At 40.1% G+C, this 18,765-nt stretch overlaps 1 protein-coding gene across 1 annotated transcript in view; it reads left to right on the forward strand.

The window, feature by feature from the left end:
• Positions 1 to 2,417: 2,417 nt before the first annotated feature.
• The window catches only part of LOC126253390 (ELMO domain-containing protein 3-like), a 131,989-nt gene continuing 115,641 nt past the window's right edge, over positions 2,418 to 18,765 (forward strand). The window contains exons 1-2 of the mRNA XM_049954685.1: positions 2,418 to 2,635; positions 2,715 to 2,859. Coding sequence (XP_049810642.1) covers positions 2,541 to 2,635; positions 2,715 to 2,859 — 240 coding nt within the window. The 5' untranslated portion in view covers positions 2,418 to 2,540. The remainder of the gene's footprint in view (positions 2,636 to 2,714; positions 2,860 to 18,765) is intronic.

The following is an 18,765-nucleotide window of genomic DNA, read 5'->3' on the forward strand; positions in this document are numbered from 1 at the left end:
GGTTTAAGTAGTTCTAAGTTCTAGGGGACTGATGACCTCAGAAGTTAAGTCCCATAGTGCTCAGAGCCATTTGAACCATTTGTCAGTTCATTTATGTATATACATAATACACGCTCTCCTATCATACTTCCCTGTGGTACTCCTGACGATACACCTGTCGCTGATAAAACACTTGCTGTCATGGACCATGAACCGGGTTCTATTATTTACAAATTGTTCGAGCTACTCAGTATCTGGGAACTTAACATCATGTGCTCGAACCTTCATCAACAATCTGCAGTGAGGCACTGTCTCAGATGCTTTCAGGAAATCTAGGAATATGGAATCTGCCTGTGCCTTGCATCCATAGTTTACAAGATGTCATGTGTGAAAAGGGCACTCTGAGTTTCACATGAGCGATGCTTTCTAAATCTGCGCTGATTTGAAGGTAGAATCTTGTGTGTGTGTGTGTGAAATCTTATGGGACTTAACTGCTATGATCATCAGTCCCTAAGCTTACACACTACTTAACCTAAATTATCCTAAGGACAAACACACACACCCATGCCCGAGGGAGTACTCGAACCTCCGCCGGTACCAGAAGCTTTTCAGACTCAGGGAAATTAGTTATATTCGAACTCAGAATGTGTTCAATAATTCTGCAGCAAATCGATGTTAGGGATATTGGTCTGTAATTCTGCAGGTTAGTTCTTTTTACTTTCTTATATACAGGAGTCACCAGCGCTTTTGTCCAGTCTCTTGGAACTTTTCGCTGGGCGAGAGATTCTCGATAAATGCAGGCTAAGTAAGGGGCTAATGCCGAAGGATACTCTCTGTAAAACCGGACTGGGATTCCATGTATTTGTTTTCAGCTCTTTCATCTGCTTCTCTACACCGTTGGATGTTATGTATGTCCTGCATGCAGGACAGTAAAACAACGATATGTTTGTAAGGTCCTCGGGCGTGGATGATTTCTTAAATATGAAATTTATAACTTCAGCTTTCCTTTTGTTGTCTTCTGATGGCACCCCAAACTCATCGACGAGTGACTGGGTAGAAGCCTTCGACTCGCTTAGTGATTTTAAGTATGGCCAGAATTTTCTCTAGATGATTCGCTAAGATATGACGAAGGAAGTCGTTGTATGCTTTGCAAATTACTCTTCTTAGGGACGCACAACTACTAACTTTTGCTCGCTCTTTTTTGAACCAAGAGTGCAACAATCACTCTTTCTCAGAATTTTCGGAATTTCGATATTAAACCAGCCTTGATCCACTTACTTGGCACATATGTCTTCATTGTGTCATCAGTTTAAACTGTATCCATAATCCCTCTATGTCCATTATACTGGAGTTTAATGATGTCGTTTCTCTAAATGGGACGCTAGCAACTGGTTATCTGTTTTTTCTAGCAAAGCACTGTTCTGGCCTTCTTGACAGGGTTGTTAACTTTAGTGACCTTCGTCGCTATGACGACATTATGACCACTAATCCTTTTTTCTATATTGATACTGTCGATAAGGCCAGGCTATAAGATCTAAAATATTTCCATAGATTGTGGGTTGTCTAGCTAGTTGTTGAAATAAGTTTGCGAAAAACTTCTTCAGAGTAGTTCACAAGACTGTCTGTCTCTACCACCTGCAGTGAATCAATAGATGTTTCAGTCTATACTCGGTAGGTTAAGGTCACCTCCAGCTAAACACTAACAGATAGCGATTAGGTGGCGCTGGCAACAGCTATGCTTCCTCCCCAGTCTATCTACAATAGTTATTGGGGATGGCCTTATCCCCCAATACATTTTATCATAGGCGCTCACGCATTCGTGAGTCAGAAGTTTTAAGTATTGTGATATAAATGTTGTGAATGGGTTTATCCGGTTTAAATAGAATCTTCAATCTTTTGGCTTGAAGCAACCGAAGATGCAAATTTAATTTGCGAAACCGGCCGTGTTCTCCAATAAGGAATTCTAACAGACGCTGCGCTCTTGTTTATTCAAATCACATTGCGTAGTAGGCCTAGTCTCTGTTTCTATACAAGTTTCTTTTCATCATAATAAAATATTAAATGCCGCATCGCAATCTGTCTTAATAGATGGCAAGACACTTAAAATACGTAATTTATGAAACTACACTCCAAGCTTAGGGAACTTGTGAATACGTAATTCGTAGTGGCGTACGGTGTGGAGAGTCTGTGGTGAAATAGCTGTTACCTGCCAATATTACCTTTTGAGGTGTTATATATTTTCTACATTGTTTTACCATTTAAGCTTTATTCAGAAATCCCTGTTCCAGTTTTCATTCTCATTGTTTTCTGATGACGCATTTTACGACTTGTCCACTATTGCAACTTCATCTAGGGGCCGTTGACTATGACCCAATTAATTAACGTCTGCGGAAGAGATTCACTTTTGGTCAAAGATATAATTAGAAAGACACTCCTGCCGTCAGGTTGTGTTATTAAGTTCGCTTGTTGAAGGAGGAGTGGGGCTTGCTCATTGTTACATTGTGGTATCGTAACTACTAAATAGTTAACTGGAATTATACCGCCTGACCTAGTGTGAAGCGATGCCTGCAAGCGACGGAAACGGAAATAAATCAGATTTAGATATTACTTCAGCATTTGCATGGCATCGTCTTAACGCTACCCCAGAGAAAGAAAGGTTTACTCTGCTGAATTTGTCTTTGATCCCTTTAAACCTGTTACAAGCAAAATATATTGTTGAGTTGCCTTTGATATAGGTTTGCTGTCGAATCTGCAAGAAGAGAATGGGACGGAATTGCCACAGTGGAACCGATGTATCAACTCAATATGTACCCTTTGTCCCATTTGACGTTCCAGCAAGCATTAACGTACTTTCAACGGCTCTGTTCAGCTCAGAAGACGGTGAGGATTGGTTGCTTAGTCCAGTAGATGAAGTCAGAAAACTAAGTGATGAGTGGTCCAGTAACTGACATCGGATTGGATGCTTTATCAGTTGGTCCTTCAGTTTTTTGGATAGCTGTGTGCTGAAGATACACACTTGAATATTAATAGTAGTCATGAAACTGTAGCCTTATTTTGTAACTTCTCAAAACTGTATTGAATGCAACAGTGCATGTCAGGGCAAGTAAAAAATAATGTGTTGATCAAATTAAAGCCCAAATGTGGCTATTAGTATTGTTCGAAGAACTATTAGTCGCCTTTGATTTAACTAATGTGTGACAGGTATGTTGCGTATCAGGCATGAGTTAAGATACAGGCTAAACAGTATGGACTTATAAAATGTACCATGCTGAGTTACAAAACGTATCCCTTGCTTAATCCGGGTTTTTTTTTTTTTTTTTAATCCAGTATTTGTCGTGGTGTAGAACAGTTAGGATTTGTGCAGAAGTGACAGGCATATATATGGCAGAGAGAGGGCAAATTAGGACATGGAAGATTCGAGAGAAAAAAAAAAAAAAAAAAAAAAGACAATGGCTTATAGAGTGGGGTAATTGTTCAGGAATTCAAAGACTGCATAAATGGCTTTGTTCTTTCAAAAACAATAGACAGATAGAGCTCTACTTAAATTTAAAGTGGGGACGTAGCTGGTATGTGATTTAGTCATGTATTTGTGCCATAGATCCTTATTGGAAGAGCCTATGAAATGTGCAGGGAACCTGAAGATGTATATTATATTTTCTTCACTTTACAATAGAATAATTTAAAGTTGTGTGTATGATAATACAAAAGTAGTTATCAATAATCATATAAATGAGAACATTAACTGAGTAAGAGTACATACTGGTTAATTTCTATAAAATGTAGTTGTTCTGTAAAATGTTAATGTTCAACTATGCTTGTGAGGGCCCTCTTCAGTGGAGTAAGAGTAGTTGGTTAATGGAAGGTGCCTTAATTCCTCTTAAATTACTGTATACTTCCCACAAAACGTTTAATACAATTCTGGGCAGTTGTCTATGTGCCCGTTAACAACTCAGAACTTCAACTTTACTTCTTCCATTACTCTCAAAACATTTGATATGTTCTGACAAGCTGTTGGAAATGTGTAGTTATATACCTCATTACATTATGAACGTGTGTTAAACCTCAAATTTGTTATAGTATTCAACCCTTGAAATCTTCATGTTGCTGTTGTTGTGGTCTTCAATTCAAAGACTCATTTGATGCAAACTTGTGCAATCCTCTTCAGCTCGGAATGACAATTGCAATGTACATCCTTCTGAATCTGCTTAGTATATTCACCTCTTGGTCTGCCTCTACAGTCCCCCCCCCTCCCCTTCCTGCGTATACACTTCCCCCCCTCCCCCTCCTGCATATACACTTCCCCCAAGTACTAAATTGATGATTCCTTGATGCTTCAGAATGTGTCCTATCAGCATATCCCTTCTTCTAGTCAGGTTTGCCACAACTTTCTTTTCTCCCCAATTCCGTTCAGTGTCTTCTTATTAGTTATGTTGTCTACCTGTAAGATCTTCAGCATTCTTCAGTAGTACTATGTTTCAAAAATCTTTTGTTCTCTTCTTGTCTAAAATGTTTATCATCCAGATTTCACTTCCATTATATTTTCAGAAAAGATTTCCTGACAGATAAATTTGTATTCGATGTTAACAAATTTCTCTTCAGAAACACTTTTCTTGCCATTGCTTGTCTACATTTTATATCCTCTCTACTTTGGCCATCATTAGTTATTTTACTGCCCAAATAGCAGTCCTCATCTACTGCTTAAAGTGTCTCGTTTCTTAGTTCAATTGCCTCAGAGTCACCTGATTTAATTCAGCTACATTCCATTATCCATGTTTCTCTTGATGTCCATCTCATATCCTCATTTCAAGACACTCATTTCAACTGCTCTTCCAAGTCCTTTGCTGTCTTGGACAGTGTTTCAATGTCTTTGGTAAACCTAAAAGTTTTTATTTCTTCTCCCTGAACTTTAATTCCTACTCCAAAATTTTCTTTGGTTTCCTTTACTGCTTCTTCAATGTACAGATTGAATAACATTGGGGATAAACTACAACCCTGTCTCACTCATTTCTCAACTTGTCTTTGATGCCTCTTGACTCTTACGACTGCCATCTGATCTCAGAACAAGTTGTAGGTAGCTGTTTATGCCCTCTTCTACCCCTGCTACCTTCAGAATTGTGGAGAGAGTATTCCAGCATACATTGTCAAGAGCTTTCTCTAAGTCTACTAATGCTGTAAATGTAGGTTTTCCTTTCGTTAACCTATCTTCTAAGAGAAGTTGTAGGGTCAGTATTGTGTTGCGTGTTCCTATATTTCTCCAGAATCCAAGCTTATTTTCCCCAAGGTCAGTTTCTATCAGTTTTTAAATTTTTTAAAAAATTTGTGTTAGTGTTTTGCAAACATGACTTATTGAACTGGTAGTTCAGTAATATTGACACCTGTCAGCACATGCTTTCTTTGGAATTGGAATTATTATATTCCACTTAAAGTCTGAGGGTATTTCTCCTCTCTCATACACCTTGTACACCAAACAGAAGAGTTTTGTTGTGGTTGGTTCTCCCAAGACTATCAGTAGTTCCAAAAGATTGTCGTTTACCCCGGGGGCCTTGTTTCGAGTTAGGTGTATCAGTGCTCTGTCAAATTTTTATCGAAGTGTCTCCCATCTCGTCTTCATCTATGTCTTCTTTTGTTTTTATAATATTGCCTGGAAGACCATCTTTCTTGTATAGACTTTCTGCATACTCCTTCCACCTGTCCCTTCTTTGCTTGGGACTGGTTTCCCATCTGAGCTCTTGATATTCATACAGCTGCTTCTCTTTTCTGCAGAGGCCTCTTTTTAATTTTAGGTAGTATCTATCTTTCCCCAAGTGATATATGCTTCTAAATTCTTACAGCTGTCCTCTAGCCATTCCTGCCTAGCCATTTTGCACTTCATGTCAGTCTCGTTTTTTAGGTGTTTGTATTACCTTTCAGCTGCTTCATTTACTGCATTTTTGTATTTTCGCCTTTAATCCATTACCTCTTTGTTATCCAAGGATTTCTACTTGGCCTTGTTCTTTTACCTGTTTATCATGTGCTGCCTTTACTATTTCTTCTCTCATAGCTACCCATTTGTCTTCTACTGTATTCCTTTCCTCCATTCTTGTCAGTAGTTGCCTAATGCTCCCTCTGAAACTCTCAACCTCTGGTTTTTTTCTATTTATCCAGATACTACCTCCGAGGTTTCCTACCTCCTTGGAATTTCTTCAGTATGGTCAGATAAACCAGATGTTAGTGTTAATTGAAAAACTGTACTGGCTGACTTCCTGTTTTATTCCTCCTCGCCGCCCCCCTCCCCCGGTCCATATTCACCTACAATTTTTCCTTCCTTTCCCTGCTATCAAATTCTAGTCACCCATCACTATTACATTTTTGTCTCCCTTGACTATGTGAGTAATTTCTTTTATCTCAGTATACATTTCTTCAATCTCTTAATCATCTGCATAGCTGGTTGGCATGTAACCATGCACCACTGTGGTGGATGTGGGCTTTGTGTCTGTCTTGGCTACAATAATGTGTTCACTAGGCTGTTCGTAGTAGCTTTCCTGCATTCCTCCTTTTTATGCATTATTAAACCTATTCCTGCGTTACTCCTGATTGGTTTTGTGTATATAATCTGTATATTCACCTGAGCCGAAGTCCAGTTCCAACTGCCACCGAACTTCACTAATTCCCTCAATATCTAACTGTAACCCATCCATTACCATTTTAAAATTTTCTAACCTACGTGCCCAATTAAGGGATCTAACATTCGACACTCTGATCCGTAGAATGTCACTTTTGTTTCTCCTGATGATGGATGTCCTCCTGAGTAGTCCCTACCCGGAGATCCAAGTGGGGGACAATTTTGCCTCCAGAATATTTTATCCAACAGGACACCATCATCATTTAACGATACAGTACAGCTGTATGCTCTCGGAGAAAAATTACTGCTGTAGTTTCCCCTTGCTTTCAGCCGTTTGCAGTACCAGCACAGGAAGGGTGTTTTGGTTGATGTTACAAGCCCAGATCAGTCAATCATCCAGATAGTTGCCCCTGCAACTGCAAAAAAGGCTGCTGACCATCTCCAGGAACCATATGTTTGCCTGGCTTCTCAACAGATACTCCACAGACATTGTTACACATACTGAATGGCTATTTGTATCGTTGTGGCACGCGAGCTGTGGTTCATTGGGGGGGAGGGGGGAGGGGGGAGGGGAAGAGAAAAATCTTAATAGATATTGTTATTACTACTTATATTAATCATGCATTGTATTTTTTAAAGATAAATAGTGGCATATAACAATAAAGTACATTAATATATATTCTATCAAAAGGAAAAAGCAGTTCAGAAAAATTTTTAGTTATGAGGGACAGAGTAGCTAGCCATACTTACCTTCAGGAGGCAAAAGCAACACTTGAAAGCGAAAAAACTGCACATACCATTTGGAGCACAGCATTGTATGGTAGTGAATTCTTCGCTGAGGGAAATCTGGAAAGGAAGAGGATTGAAGAGCTTGAGATGTGGTCCTATAGAAGGATGTTGAAAATTGTCTAGACTGATAAAATAAGAAATGAGGGGTCGACAGAAGCGTCCGATCCCACGCGTCGGCTTTGACCCGTGACGTAAGGGTGTTGTCGTGTGTGACGTCATGACGGTGCGAAGATGGGTTTGAGTGTGGCTGTCTCCAGTTCTGTTTTATCTTATTTTATTTACTTTTCTGATCTGTTCGTTCTATCTCGTGAGATTTTTTTTTTTATTTAAAAATACTTATTACTTATTTTAATTATCTGTTTCCTCCAATTTCTGTTTTAGTTTATTATATTTATCTTTCTGATCTGTTCTTTCTATCCCGTGAGATTTTTTTTTTTTTTAAAAAAGACAAAAAACACTAATCAGCTACTGAAGCATCTTTATCTTCTATGGGTTGCAGGGGTTACAACCCCTGGGGAGGTGGGTGGGTATTCATGCATGGCTGTCTTCACTTACACGCTGTAGCTACGCAAGGCGTCTAAATTTGTTTATATTTAGTTTGCCCCCCACCCAAAACACCCCATTTCCCGCGCTTGTCCCGTTAGTGTCATTAGGCTACTTGTGGAAAGTGTGTGTGTTTGTTTTTGTTTCCGCCATATTTGTGACGTCATGGGTCAAAGCAGACGGGCGGGATCGGACGCTTCCGTATTTCCGAAATGAGTACTTTCTCTGCAGAATTGGAAGAGAAAAGAACATACAGAAAACATGACAAGTAGAAGGGACAGGATGGAGGACAGTACTTGGGGTAGCTGTAGAGGAGAAACTGTAGGGGAGACAGGTGGGAATATATGGATCAGATAATTTTTGAGACTGAAAAGCTGGAGGGGTGGGAGAACTTGCATGTTCTCTCTCTCTCTCTCTCTCTCTCTCTCTCTCTCTCAGGGAAAGATAGACAGGATGTTGGAAAGGAGGGGCAAGTCACTAAGATCCCAGCTTAAGAGACCCACCTGTTGTGACAACAAGGGGAGACAAAGACATGTATGTTCTAGAATTATTAGCTTTATAAATTATATTTCCCTGAAAACTAATTTGATACATTAGTGGATTGAAATATGATGCATTAAATTTTTTTCTTTTTTTCTGTAGATAGAGCTGTATAGTTTCAATGTATTTGATGCCAAGAAACCTTCCGTTAAACTTGTGTAATAGCACCCATGACCTGAAGATGGTTGCTTCAATGAAAACTTGTTGTTTATTAAATACGAGGGCTATCCACAAAGTACATTACGTTTTTTAATTAAATCGTAGCGATGGACGAGCTTGAAAATTCCATCGTTGTAAAATTTGGCAACCTGTGCCTTCAACCACGTGGTTACCTCTTCTTGAAACTGTGCGTCGTCATCAAAACGCTGCATAGCCAACCACTTCTTCATTGCTGGGAATAAGTGGAAGTCGCTCGGTGCCAGGTCGGGACTGTATGGCAGATGAGGAAACAACTCCCACTTAAAAGATTCGAGAACTTCACGAGTGGCATTTGCCGTGTGGGCCTGGGCGTTGTCGTGAATCAGCAAGATCTTTGAGCCCAACTTTCCCCTGCGCTTGTTTTGTATTGCTCTTCTGAGGTTGTGCAGAGTTTGGCAATACCTTTGAGAGTTTATTGAAGTGCCTCTTTCCAGGAAATTCACAAAAATCACACCTTTTCTGCCCCAAAAGACAGTCGCCATCACCTTCCTTGCCGACATTGTCTGCATGCATTTCTTGGATTTTTGGGGGGAATTTGTGTGCCCCCACTGCATTGACTGCAATTTTGTCTCACAGTTCACATGCTTAACCCATGTTTCGTCACCAGTAACAATACGATCGAGTAATGAGTCGCCATCTTTCTCGTAAGCGTCCTAAAACGTTAACGCTGCAGCCATTCGCTGATTTTTGTGAATATCTGTCAAGATTTTGGTATCCATCTTGCACAAAACTTGTGGTAACCAAGCTTTTCGGTAATGATTTCGTGCAACAAACTTCGTGAAATTTGTGGAAAACTTATAGAGAGTTCTGTTATTGTGAAATTGCGGTTTTCACGGACCGCGGCATCGACTTTTTCGACAAGTTTGGCAGTCACTATGCTGGGTCTTCCACTTCGCTCTTTGTCGTGAATGTTAGTTCGGCCATTTTTAAATTTTATGAACCATTGACGCACTCCACCTTCAGTGATTATGTTGTCCCCCTACACTTCACAAAGCTGCCGATAGGTTTCAATCGGTGTACAGTTTTTTGCAGTCAGAAACCTTATTACAGCACGCACTTCACACTTCGCGGCATTTTCAATTAACGCTGACATTTCAAACTGTCACAGTAACTCAACGGAGTACAGCACGAACCTCTCATTAGCACGGCAGGATGCCGACTGAGCGGCGGAATGCCATGACACCAAGATGGCCGCACTAGCCCCGCCCCTAACGGACACAAACGAAAACGTAATGTACTTTGTGGATAGCCCTCGTAAATATGCATTGCAACTGCTTTAAGGTGGTTTTGTGAAGACATTTTCTTGAAATGTCTATGCTGTCTTAAACCATGAATAGCTGTGATCACATCCATTGTAAATAGAACTGAAAGGATATAGGCTTTTCAGCTCTCTCTGCTGTTTACTTGTATTCCCAAAAACTGATCCCCTTTGTCATACTAAGACAAGATTGAGATGATCCTTTCTGCATGACCTGTCTCATTTGTTTTTTGTCCTCTTATTCGGTTGAATTACATCATCACTTGAAACAGTATAATCATTTCCTTACTCCCACAACCTCTTTATTTTTTTTAAAAAAAGGGAAGAAATTGATCACGTATACTCCTACCTGGTTTCTTCAGTGACCGCTCCTTTTGTTATTCACTTTCAGTTTCCCCATAATCTTTTGTTCAGTATTGATAATTGTTTAGATTTGCTTGTGAAAGTGGCCAGTGTAAGTAGTTTCAAAGTATTGAAGGGCAGAAGACAGTAGTTATATGTAATTTAAGATGAAATTTTTCTATCTATCTATCTATCTAAAAACAAAGATGATGTGACTTACCAAACGAAAGCGCTGGCAGGTCGATAGACACACAAACATACACACAAAATTCAAGCTTTTGCAACAAACTGTTGCCTCATCAGGAAAGAGGGAAGGAGAGGGAAAGACGAAAGGATGTGGGTTTTAAGGGAGAGGGTAAGGAGTCATTCCAATCCCGGGAGCAGAAAGACTTACCTTAGGGGGAAAAAAGGACGGGTATGCACTCGCACACACACACATATCCCTGTGTGTGTGCGAGTGTATACCCGTCCTTTTTTCCCCCTAAGGTAAGTCTTTCTGCTCCCGGGATTGGAATGACTCCTTACCCTCTCCCTTAAAACCCACATCCTGTCGTCTTTCCCTCTCCTTCCCTCTTTCCTGATGAGGCAACAGTTTGTTGCGAAAGCTTGAATTTTGTGTGTATGTTTGTGTTTGTTTGTGTGTCTATCGACCTGCCAGCGCTTTCGTTTGGTAAGTCACATCATCTTTGTTTTCAGATATATTTTTCCCACGTGGAATGTTTCCCTCTATTATATTAATATCTATCTATCTATCTATATCTGAATCCCGCTCCAGCTACTGCCGGGTCTGGGTGCCGACGAGTCCTCTCCATTTGGCTCGGTCCTCCCACCACTTTTCTTCCTCCACTTGCTGCCAGGTCACACCTCTCCTTTCAACAGATATTCTCACTCCCATTTTCCACCGTGTTCTTGGGCGCCCCCTAGGTCTTTTCCCATCCATCTTTAGTTCTTCCATAATTTTGGGGAGTCTCTGCCCATGCATCCTCTTAACATGCCCATACCATCTTAATCTCTTTCTTTCAATTTCTTCTCTCATACTTTTTCGTTTGAGGTCCTTTCTAATCTCTACATTCCTTACTCTGTCCATTCTTGTTTTTCCCTTAACTGCTCTGAGAAATTTCATTTCCCCTGCTTGCAGTCTGCTCCAGTCCCTTTCTGTCATTGCCCATGTTTCTCCACCATAGGTGACAATAGGGATGTAATAATTCTTATACATAAGGAGTTTTGCTCTTTCTGAAACTTCATTGTTCCAAATCAGATGTTTTATTGTTTGGTAGAAATTACCTCCCTTCTGTAACCTCCTATTAATTTCGTTAGTTATTCTTCCATCCCTAGATATTTCACTCCCTAAATAAGTGAAACTTTCTACCACTTTGAGGGGTTCTCCATTCAAGGTAATATTTCCGTTGATTCCTTTCTCCCTTCCAAATACCATTACTTCACTCTTATCTTTATTTATTTTTAATCCATACCTTTTCATTATTTCCTTCCACGCATCAAGCTGTAACTGTACATCTACCTCTTTATCACCCCATATTACCATATCATCTGCAAAAATCATCTTTTTGTCTTTTTCTTAGTATATCTTTAACTGCCCTATTCATTCCCTCCATCACAACATTAAAAAGCGCAGGAGATAGAATACTTCCTTGCTTAAGTCCTTGCCTTATTTCGAAGTATTCAGAGTTCCCCAATGGTGGTGTAATTCTACAATTGTGGCCTCTGTACATTGTCTTTATAACATTAATGTACCCATCTTCTATATCTATCTTCTTCAGTTCTTCCCAGAGTCTTTCCCTGTCAACTGAGTCATATGCCTTTTCTATGTCTATAAAAACCATTATCACCCTTTTGTTATACTCCCAACTTTTTTCCATCAGTTGACGGATAGAAAATATCAGGTCGATCGTGCTCCTTCCTTTCCTAAACCCATGCTGTTCTTCACTCAGCTCCTTTTCTATCTTTTCACTTATTCGATTTAGTAAAATTCTTTCAAAAATCTTGGCTGTATGACTCATGAGGGTTATTCCTCTGTAGTTTTTACAAAGTCTTTTATTGCCTTTCTTGAAGATGGGAACAATGTCTCCTGTTCTCCAGTCGTCAGGTATTTTACTATTTCTCCACACGCTTGATAGTACTCTATACAGTCACTGCATTCCCACTGGACCTGCTGCTCTTATCATGTCCACTGATACTTCATCAGGTCCTGGGGCTTTCCCCCCATTCATCTTCTTCACAGCTTTTTCCATTTCTTACCATGTAATTTGTCCTAATTCTGCTTCCCAACTTCTCTCAATTTCTTCATTATTTGTTGTTTCCTCATGTACCTGCTCCTCAGCGTTTAACAGCTTCTTAAAATGTTCTTTCCAGAGATCTTTTATATTCCCTGGATCTCTGTTTCCATCTTTACTGGTACTTCAGAAGCCTTCCTTTTATTTTTCATCATTTTATAGAACATTTTCTTATTGCTCTTCACATCTTCAAGTTTTTTTGTAAACTCTTCCCATGCCTTTTTCTTTGCTGTTTCCACTATTTCTTTGGACTTCTTCTTTTCCTCTATATATCTTTTATGGTCTTCAACATTTTTAGTTTTCCACCATTTTCTCCATGCTCCATTTCTTCTTCTAACTGCTTGGATTGTGGTATCATCCCACCAACTTGTCTCTTATTTTTTCCTTTCCAGATGTTCTGCCACATACTTTTTGTGCTGCTTCAACTAAAGTGTCTTTGAATAAACTCCATTCTTTTTCTACATCGCAGAAAACTTCTTTTGGAAATTTTTGTGTTATTAATTCCCTGTACTTCTCAGCACATTCACTCTCCTTCAATTTCCAATCCCGTATCCTCATCACTTTCTTCTGTTTTCTATTTTTCACACACTGATTCATTTTCCATTGTCCCACCAGTAATCTATGGTCTCCATCTGCACTCACACTTGGAATTACCTTCACATTTGTTACTTTCTCTCCCCATTCCCTATCTACTAGAATATAATCAATTACACTCTTCGTTCTTCCATCCCAACTGTATCTGGTGATAACATGACTTTCTCTCTTCATAAACCAGCTGTTTGCTATTTTCATTCCATTCCTCTGGCACAAATCCAGGAGTCTTTCCCCTTCTTCATTTCTGCCTCCATATCCAAAACATCCCAATACTTGCTCAAATCCCTTTCTGTCTTTGCCTACCTGTGCATTAAAATCTCCCATCACTATATTAGCACTCTCTATATGGTTTTCCAACACATTTTCAAAGTCCATCTTCTCTTCTTCGCTACACCCCACTTGAGGTGCATAAATCTGGACTACTTTTAGTGTTTCTTTTTGGAATCTCAGGTTTAAGATTATGATCCTGTCTGATATATATCTCACATTTTCAATACAGCTTTGTACATTCTTATTCACCATCACTGCCACACCATTTCTTCCATACCTGTTATTCCCACTCCAGTACAGTTTTCCTCCTCCTCTCAAATTCTTCTCACCTTTTCCCTTCCACTTTGTTTCGCTTAATCCCAATATATCTAACTTCCTCTCTGTTAGTACATCTGTCATTTCTTCCATTTTTCCATTGAGGGTTAATATATTAAGGGTGCCAATATTTAGGTTATTTTTTAGTCCAGTTGGTTTCATCATCTTGTACTGATGAATATCATCAGGTCTCCCATCACTTGCACCAGTACTTGAAGAAGCAGTGGGGTCAAATCCTTAGTGGTTCGTTCCGAGGCTCGTCTGTGTTTTGAAAGCAATATGTGAAGACTTTCCTACTGGCTTGCTAGGCCTAACGTAAGGAAGGATTTTCTGTTGGGGGTTGTCTCCCTAAGTCTTTGGAGTTCCTCCTCCACCACAAGGCAGTGGTTCCCTTCTCATTTAATCCCCAGAAAGGAGGGTTGCCTCATCTGCCAGCTACGCCGTTCCGAAGTCTTCCTTCTCCGCCGTTGCTGCCATTAAGGTCTTCACCCGTAACCCTGGGCATGGGTTCCATGTTATATCCCACGGGATTGGGTCCCTGCCTGAACTCAGCCATCCTAGCACTCCGGCCTACTGAAGTGTAGGATGCCCACCCCCACGATGTGGACGCGCCAGGCAGGAATTACCCCAGTGGAGGAATAGGGAAGGGCACCCTACCTCCCTGGAGCCAGGTTAATGATTGTGTATGGTGCCACAATCAAAGGGCATGAAATTTTTATACTCTTAAATGGAGCATGGAAATGGGCATTCAGAATTTTAAGCAGTTAGGCACTACTGGAATCAGTTCTGGACTTTGTTTCTGATATAAACAACAACAACAACAACAATAATAATAATAATAATAGTAATAGAACTGATAAAGCAAGTATAATAGATATGTACTAGAGGTAGCACATTAGGTACTATTAAATGAATATTTACTACCACTGATATGTTTAAATTATCCCAGAGAAATAGTACTATGGATGGTGGAATTCAGAAATCTTTCACTGAGTATGGACAGCTTTTCATTATATAAATGTTTGAATTTGTCCCACCCTCAGTCTGACTCCCATGCACAGACACCCCCTCTGTGCAACTACATCATACCAGCTGAAAACAGAATATGCTGTTTTCTACATTCTCTTGTAGCTGCTGTATGCCATCAGTTATTCTAACAGCTCTCTTCTGAAGCACGAGTACATTTTCCATGTAGGCTTGCAGTTACCCCACCGCAAATCTTAATCCCATATTGCAATTGTTAGTGATTTAACCAGCAGTAGAAGGGAACAGAACTTTTTGAAGTATGTTGGCCCAGGAGAATGCTGAAGAGTGGATGGAGTGGTTGAATAACTAATGCGAGGTGCTGTTCTGTAGTGTCTGGGGGGGATGCACAAGGCATCAACGAACAGTCTGTTTGGTAATGGAGGTAAGTGTGGAGGATAAAAATTATAGAGGAAACCAGGGCTTGAATACAGGAGTACAATAAGCAAGTTAAGATGGATGTAGGCTACAGTAGTTTTGTAGAGGTGAAGAGGCTTTGCACAGTGTGGAGAGTTGGATCTAACCTGTCTTTGTACTGAAGAACACACACACACACACACACACACACACACACACACACACACACACACACACACATATATTCCACATCAAACGGTCCCTTCCCTACAGCCTAGGTCTTCGTGGCAAACGAATCTGCTCCAGTCCAGAATCCCTGAAGCATTACACCAACAACCTGACAACAGCTTTCGCATCCCGCAACTACCCTCCCGACCTGGTACAGAAGCAAATAACCAGAGCCACTTCCTCATCCTCTCAAACCCAGAACCTCCCACAGAAGAACCACAAAAGTGCCCCACTGGTGGCAGGATACTTTCCGGGACTGGATCAGATTCTGAATGTGGCTCTCCAGCAGGGATACGACTTCCTCAAATCCTGCCCTGAAATGAGATCCATCCTTCATGAAATCCTCCCCACTCCACCAAGAGTGTCTTTCCGCCGTCCACCTAACCTTCGTAAACTCTTAGTTCATCCCTATGAAATCCCCAAACCACCTTCCCTACCCTCTGGCTCCGCCCTTGTAACCGCCCCCGGTGTAAAACCTGTCCCATGCACCCTCCCACCACCACCTACTCCAGTCCTGTAACCCGGAGGGTGTACACGATCAAAGGCAGAGCCACGTGTGAAAGCACCCACGTGATCTACCAACTGACCTGCCTACACTGTGATGCATTCTATGTGGGAATGACCAGCAACAAACTGTCCATTCGCATGAATGGACACAGGCAGACAGTGTTTGTTGGTAATGAGGATCACCCTGTGGCTAAACATGCCTTGGTGCACGGCCAGCACATCTTGGCGCAGTGTTACACCGTCCGGGTTATCTGGATACTTCCCACTAACACCAACCCATCCGAGCTCCGGAGATGGGAACTTGCTCTACAATATATCCTCTCTTCTCGTTATCCACCAGGCCTCAATCTCCGCTAATTTCAAGTTGCCGCCACTCATACCTCACCTGTCATTCAACAACATCTTTGCCTCTGCACTTCTGCATCGACTGACATCTCTGCCCAAACTCTTTGTCTTTAAATATGTCTGCTTGTGAGATGTCTGCTTGTGTCTGTATATGTGTGGATGGATATGTGTGCGTGTGCGAGTGTATACCCGTCCTTTTTTCCTCCTAAGGTAAGTCTTTCCGCTCCCGGGATTGGAATGACTCCTTACCTTCTCCCTTAAAACCCACATCCTTTCGTCTTTCCCTCTCCTTCCCTCTTTCCTGATGAGGTAACAGTTTGTTGCGAAAGCTTGAATTTTGTGTCTATGTTTGTGTTCGTTTGTGTGTCTGTTGACCTGCCAGCACTTTCATTTGGTAAGTCACATCATCTTTGTTTATATATATATATATATAAACAGAGATGATGTGACTTACCGAACGAAAGCGCTGGCAGGTCGATAGATACACAAACACACACACACACACAAAATTCAAGCTTTCGCAACAAACTGTTGCCTCATCAGGAAAGAGGGGAAGGAGAGGGAAAGACGAAAGGATGTGGGTTTTAAGGGAGAGGGTAAGGAGTCATTCCAATCCCGGGAGCGGAAAGACTTACCTTAGGGGGAAAAAAGGACAGGTATACACTCGCACACACACACATATCCATCCACACATATACAGACACAAGCAGACATATATTTCTTTTAGAATATGAGGTGATATTGCAGTTGTCAATTTTAAAAACATTGCATTTAGCTACTATACTCCTTTCATATGATATGCTCCACCATTAAAGTGCATAGATGTTTTTGCTCGAATCAGCTGTTCCAACTAAAGACATTGATTTAGCACTTATGCATACTTAAGGTTTATTATAATTTAACAAAAACTTTATCACAGTTGTCTTATCTTGAATCAGTGACAGTTTTTTCATAGTAAGATATTCTGTTACCAGGCCAACATTCTCTATATTATTTTGCATTATTGACTGTTGTGTAGTGCCCCAGCTAATAATGGATGTATCATGAGTATAGTTTACTAACTTTGAGTTTAATAGCTGTGTTATGTCATTAATATATACAAGAAACAAAAATGTTTCAAGAATACTTCCCTGTTTTGTTGGAATTTTAAGGTTCTTGAAATTGTCCAATTTCTTTTGTATTTTTACCATTAGACATTCCCTATTAAAATATAAATTTTATTCCACTTGCACTACCAAAAGATACAAGTATATGAACAAAAAATAGCAGATGGATTATAATTAAATTTTGACAAGACTCTGTAGATACAGTTCAATATTTCTGATAGAACTCTGCAAGCTGTGGAAATACTCTAGCGAAACAATGAAATATGAGAAGCAGAAAGTGTTAAACTTTTGGAACTGTAGATAATCATAGCCTTGATTGAATCAATAAAGCATCATAGTTGAGCTACAATTCCAGTAGGCATAATGGGTTTGAAGAATTATGTTTGGTGCTAATCGTAGATTATCCCACAGACACCATTACAATAGACTTGGTATTTAGAACATATATTCATTAATGTCATTTGATGTTACGAGTACTTCTGTTTGTTTCAAAAAACAGTGCAAGGTATGAATACAATACTGGGGCCAAACACGACCACAACAAAGGCTGCAAGGAGCTAACTTAGTACAGAAAGGACTTGGACAAATAGATACACAAGTATTCATCAATCTGCCACAGCTTATTAAATGTGTCATGTGTAATGTACGGAAAGTTCTAGTTGAGAATTTTGAATTATTTAGGGGTAAAGGAGACGACTCACAGAAATGCAGAAGTGCTGTCTCATCCACAGGTATACAAACAAAAGGTACAGATCTTTGCTAGCTTTTGGAATGTAGAGAGACAGTTGTATGCATGTGAATCATTCCTAAAGGTAGCGAAGTTCTGTACTTTTTGTTTGTGTACCTATCGACGATACAGCAGTTCTGCCTTTCAGAGAGTCATCTCCTTTATTCCTAAATAATTCATGTATCATGTAATCCAATTTAAGATTTTGTTAAGTAACTTAGTACAGAAAGGACTTGGACAAATAGATACACATGTATTCAGCAATATGCCACAGCTTATTAACTTTATACTGGTCAACTCTGTTAAACAATATACTGCACTGAAGAGTATCTTCACATCAACCCTTCTCAGCATCGCCCCCGCCACTAGTATGGATATCTTACTCACAACAGTTTTATACAAATAATTAGTCCTTCAATTACCAAATTTTGTTGAAATTGCTCCAGGCATTCCTGAGTTATACTTTTGTCATGCCTTTTCGCCCCTATGATGTGTGTGCCAATTTTGGTAGAAATTCCTTCAGGCATTACAGAGAGATGCTGACATGTCATTATCTTTGCACCCACTCCTAACCCTAATGGTAGGAGTGAAACTTCACTTTGACTGTCATCAGTAAGTCTAACGACCCCAAAAGCTATGGATTCAATACTGAAATCGGTCATTATCCAATATATTTATATAGGCCCTATGTGATTGGTGAAGTTTACTCAAACAGTATTTTTATACAAATAATGTGTGTACAAAATTTGACT

This window comes from Schistocerca nitens, chromosome 4 (genome assembly GCF_023898315.1).
Source record: "Schistocerca nitens isolate TAMUIC-IGC-003100 chromosome 4, iqSchNite1.1, whole genome shotgun sequence".
Classification (NCBI taxonomy): Eukaryota; Metazoa; Arthropoda; class Insecta; order Orthoptera; family Acrididae; genus Schistocerca; species Schistocerca nitens.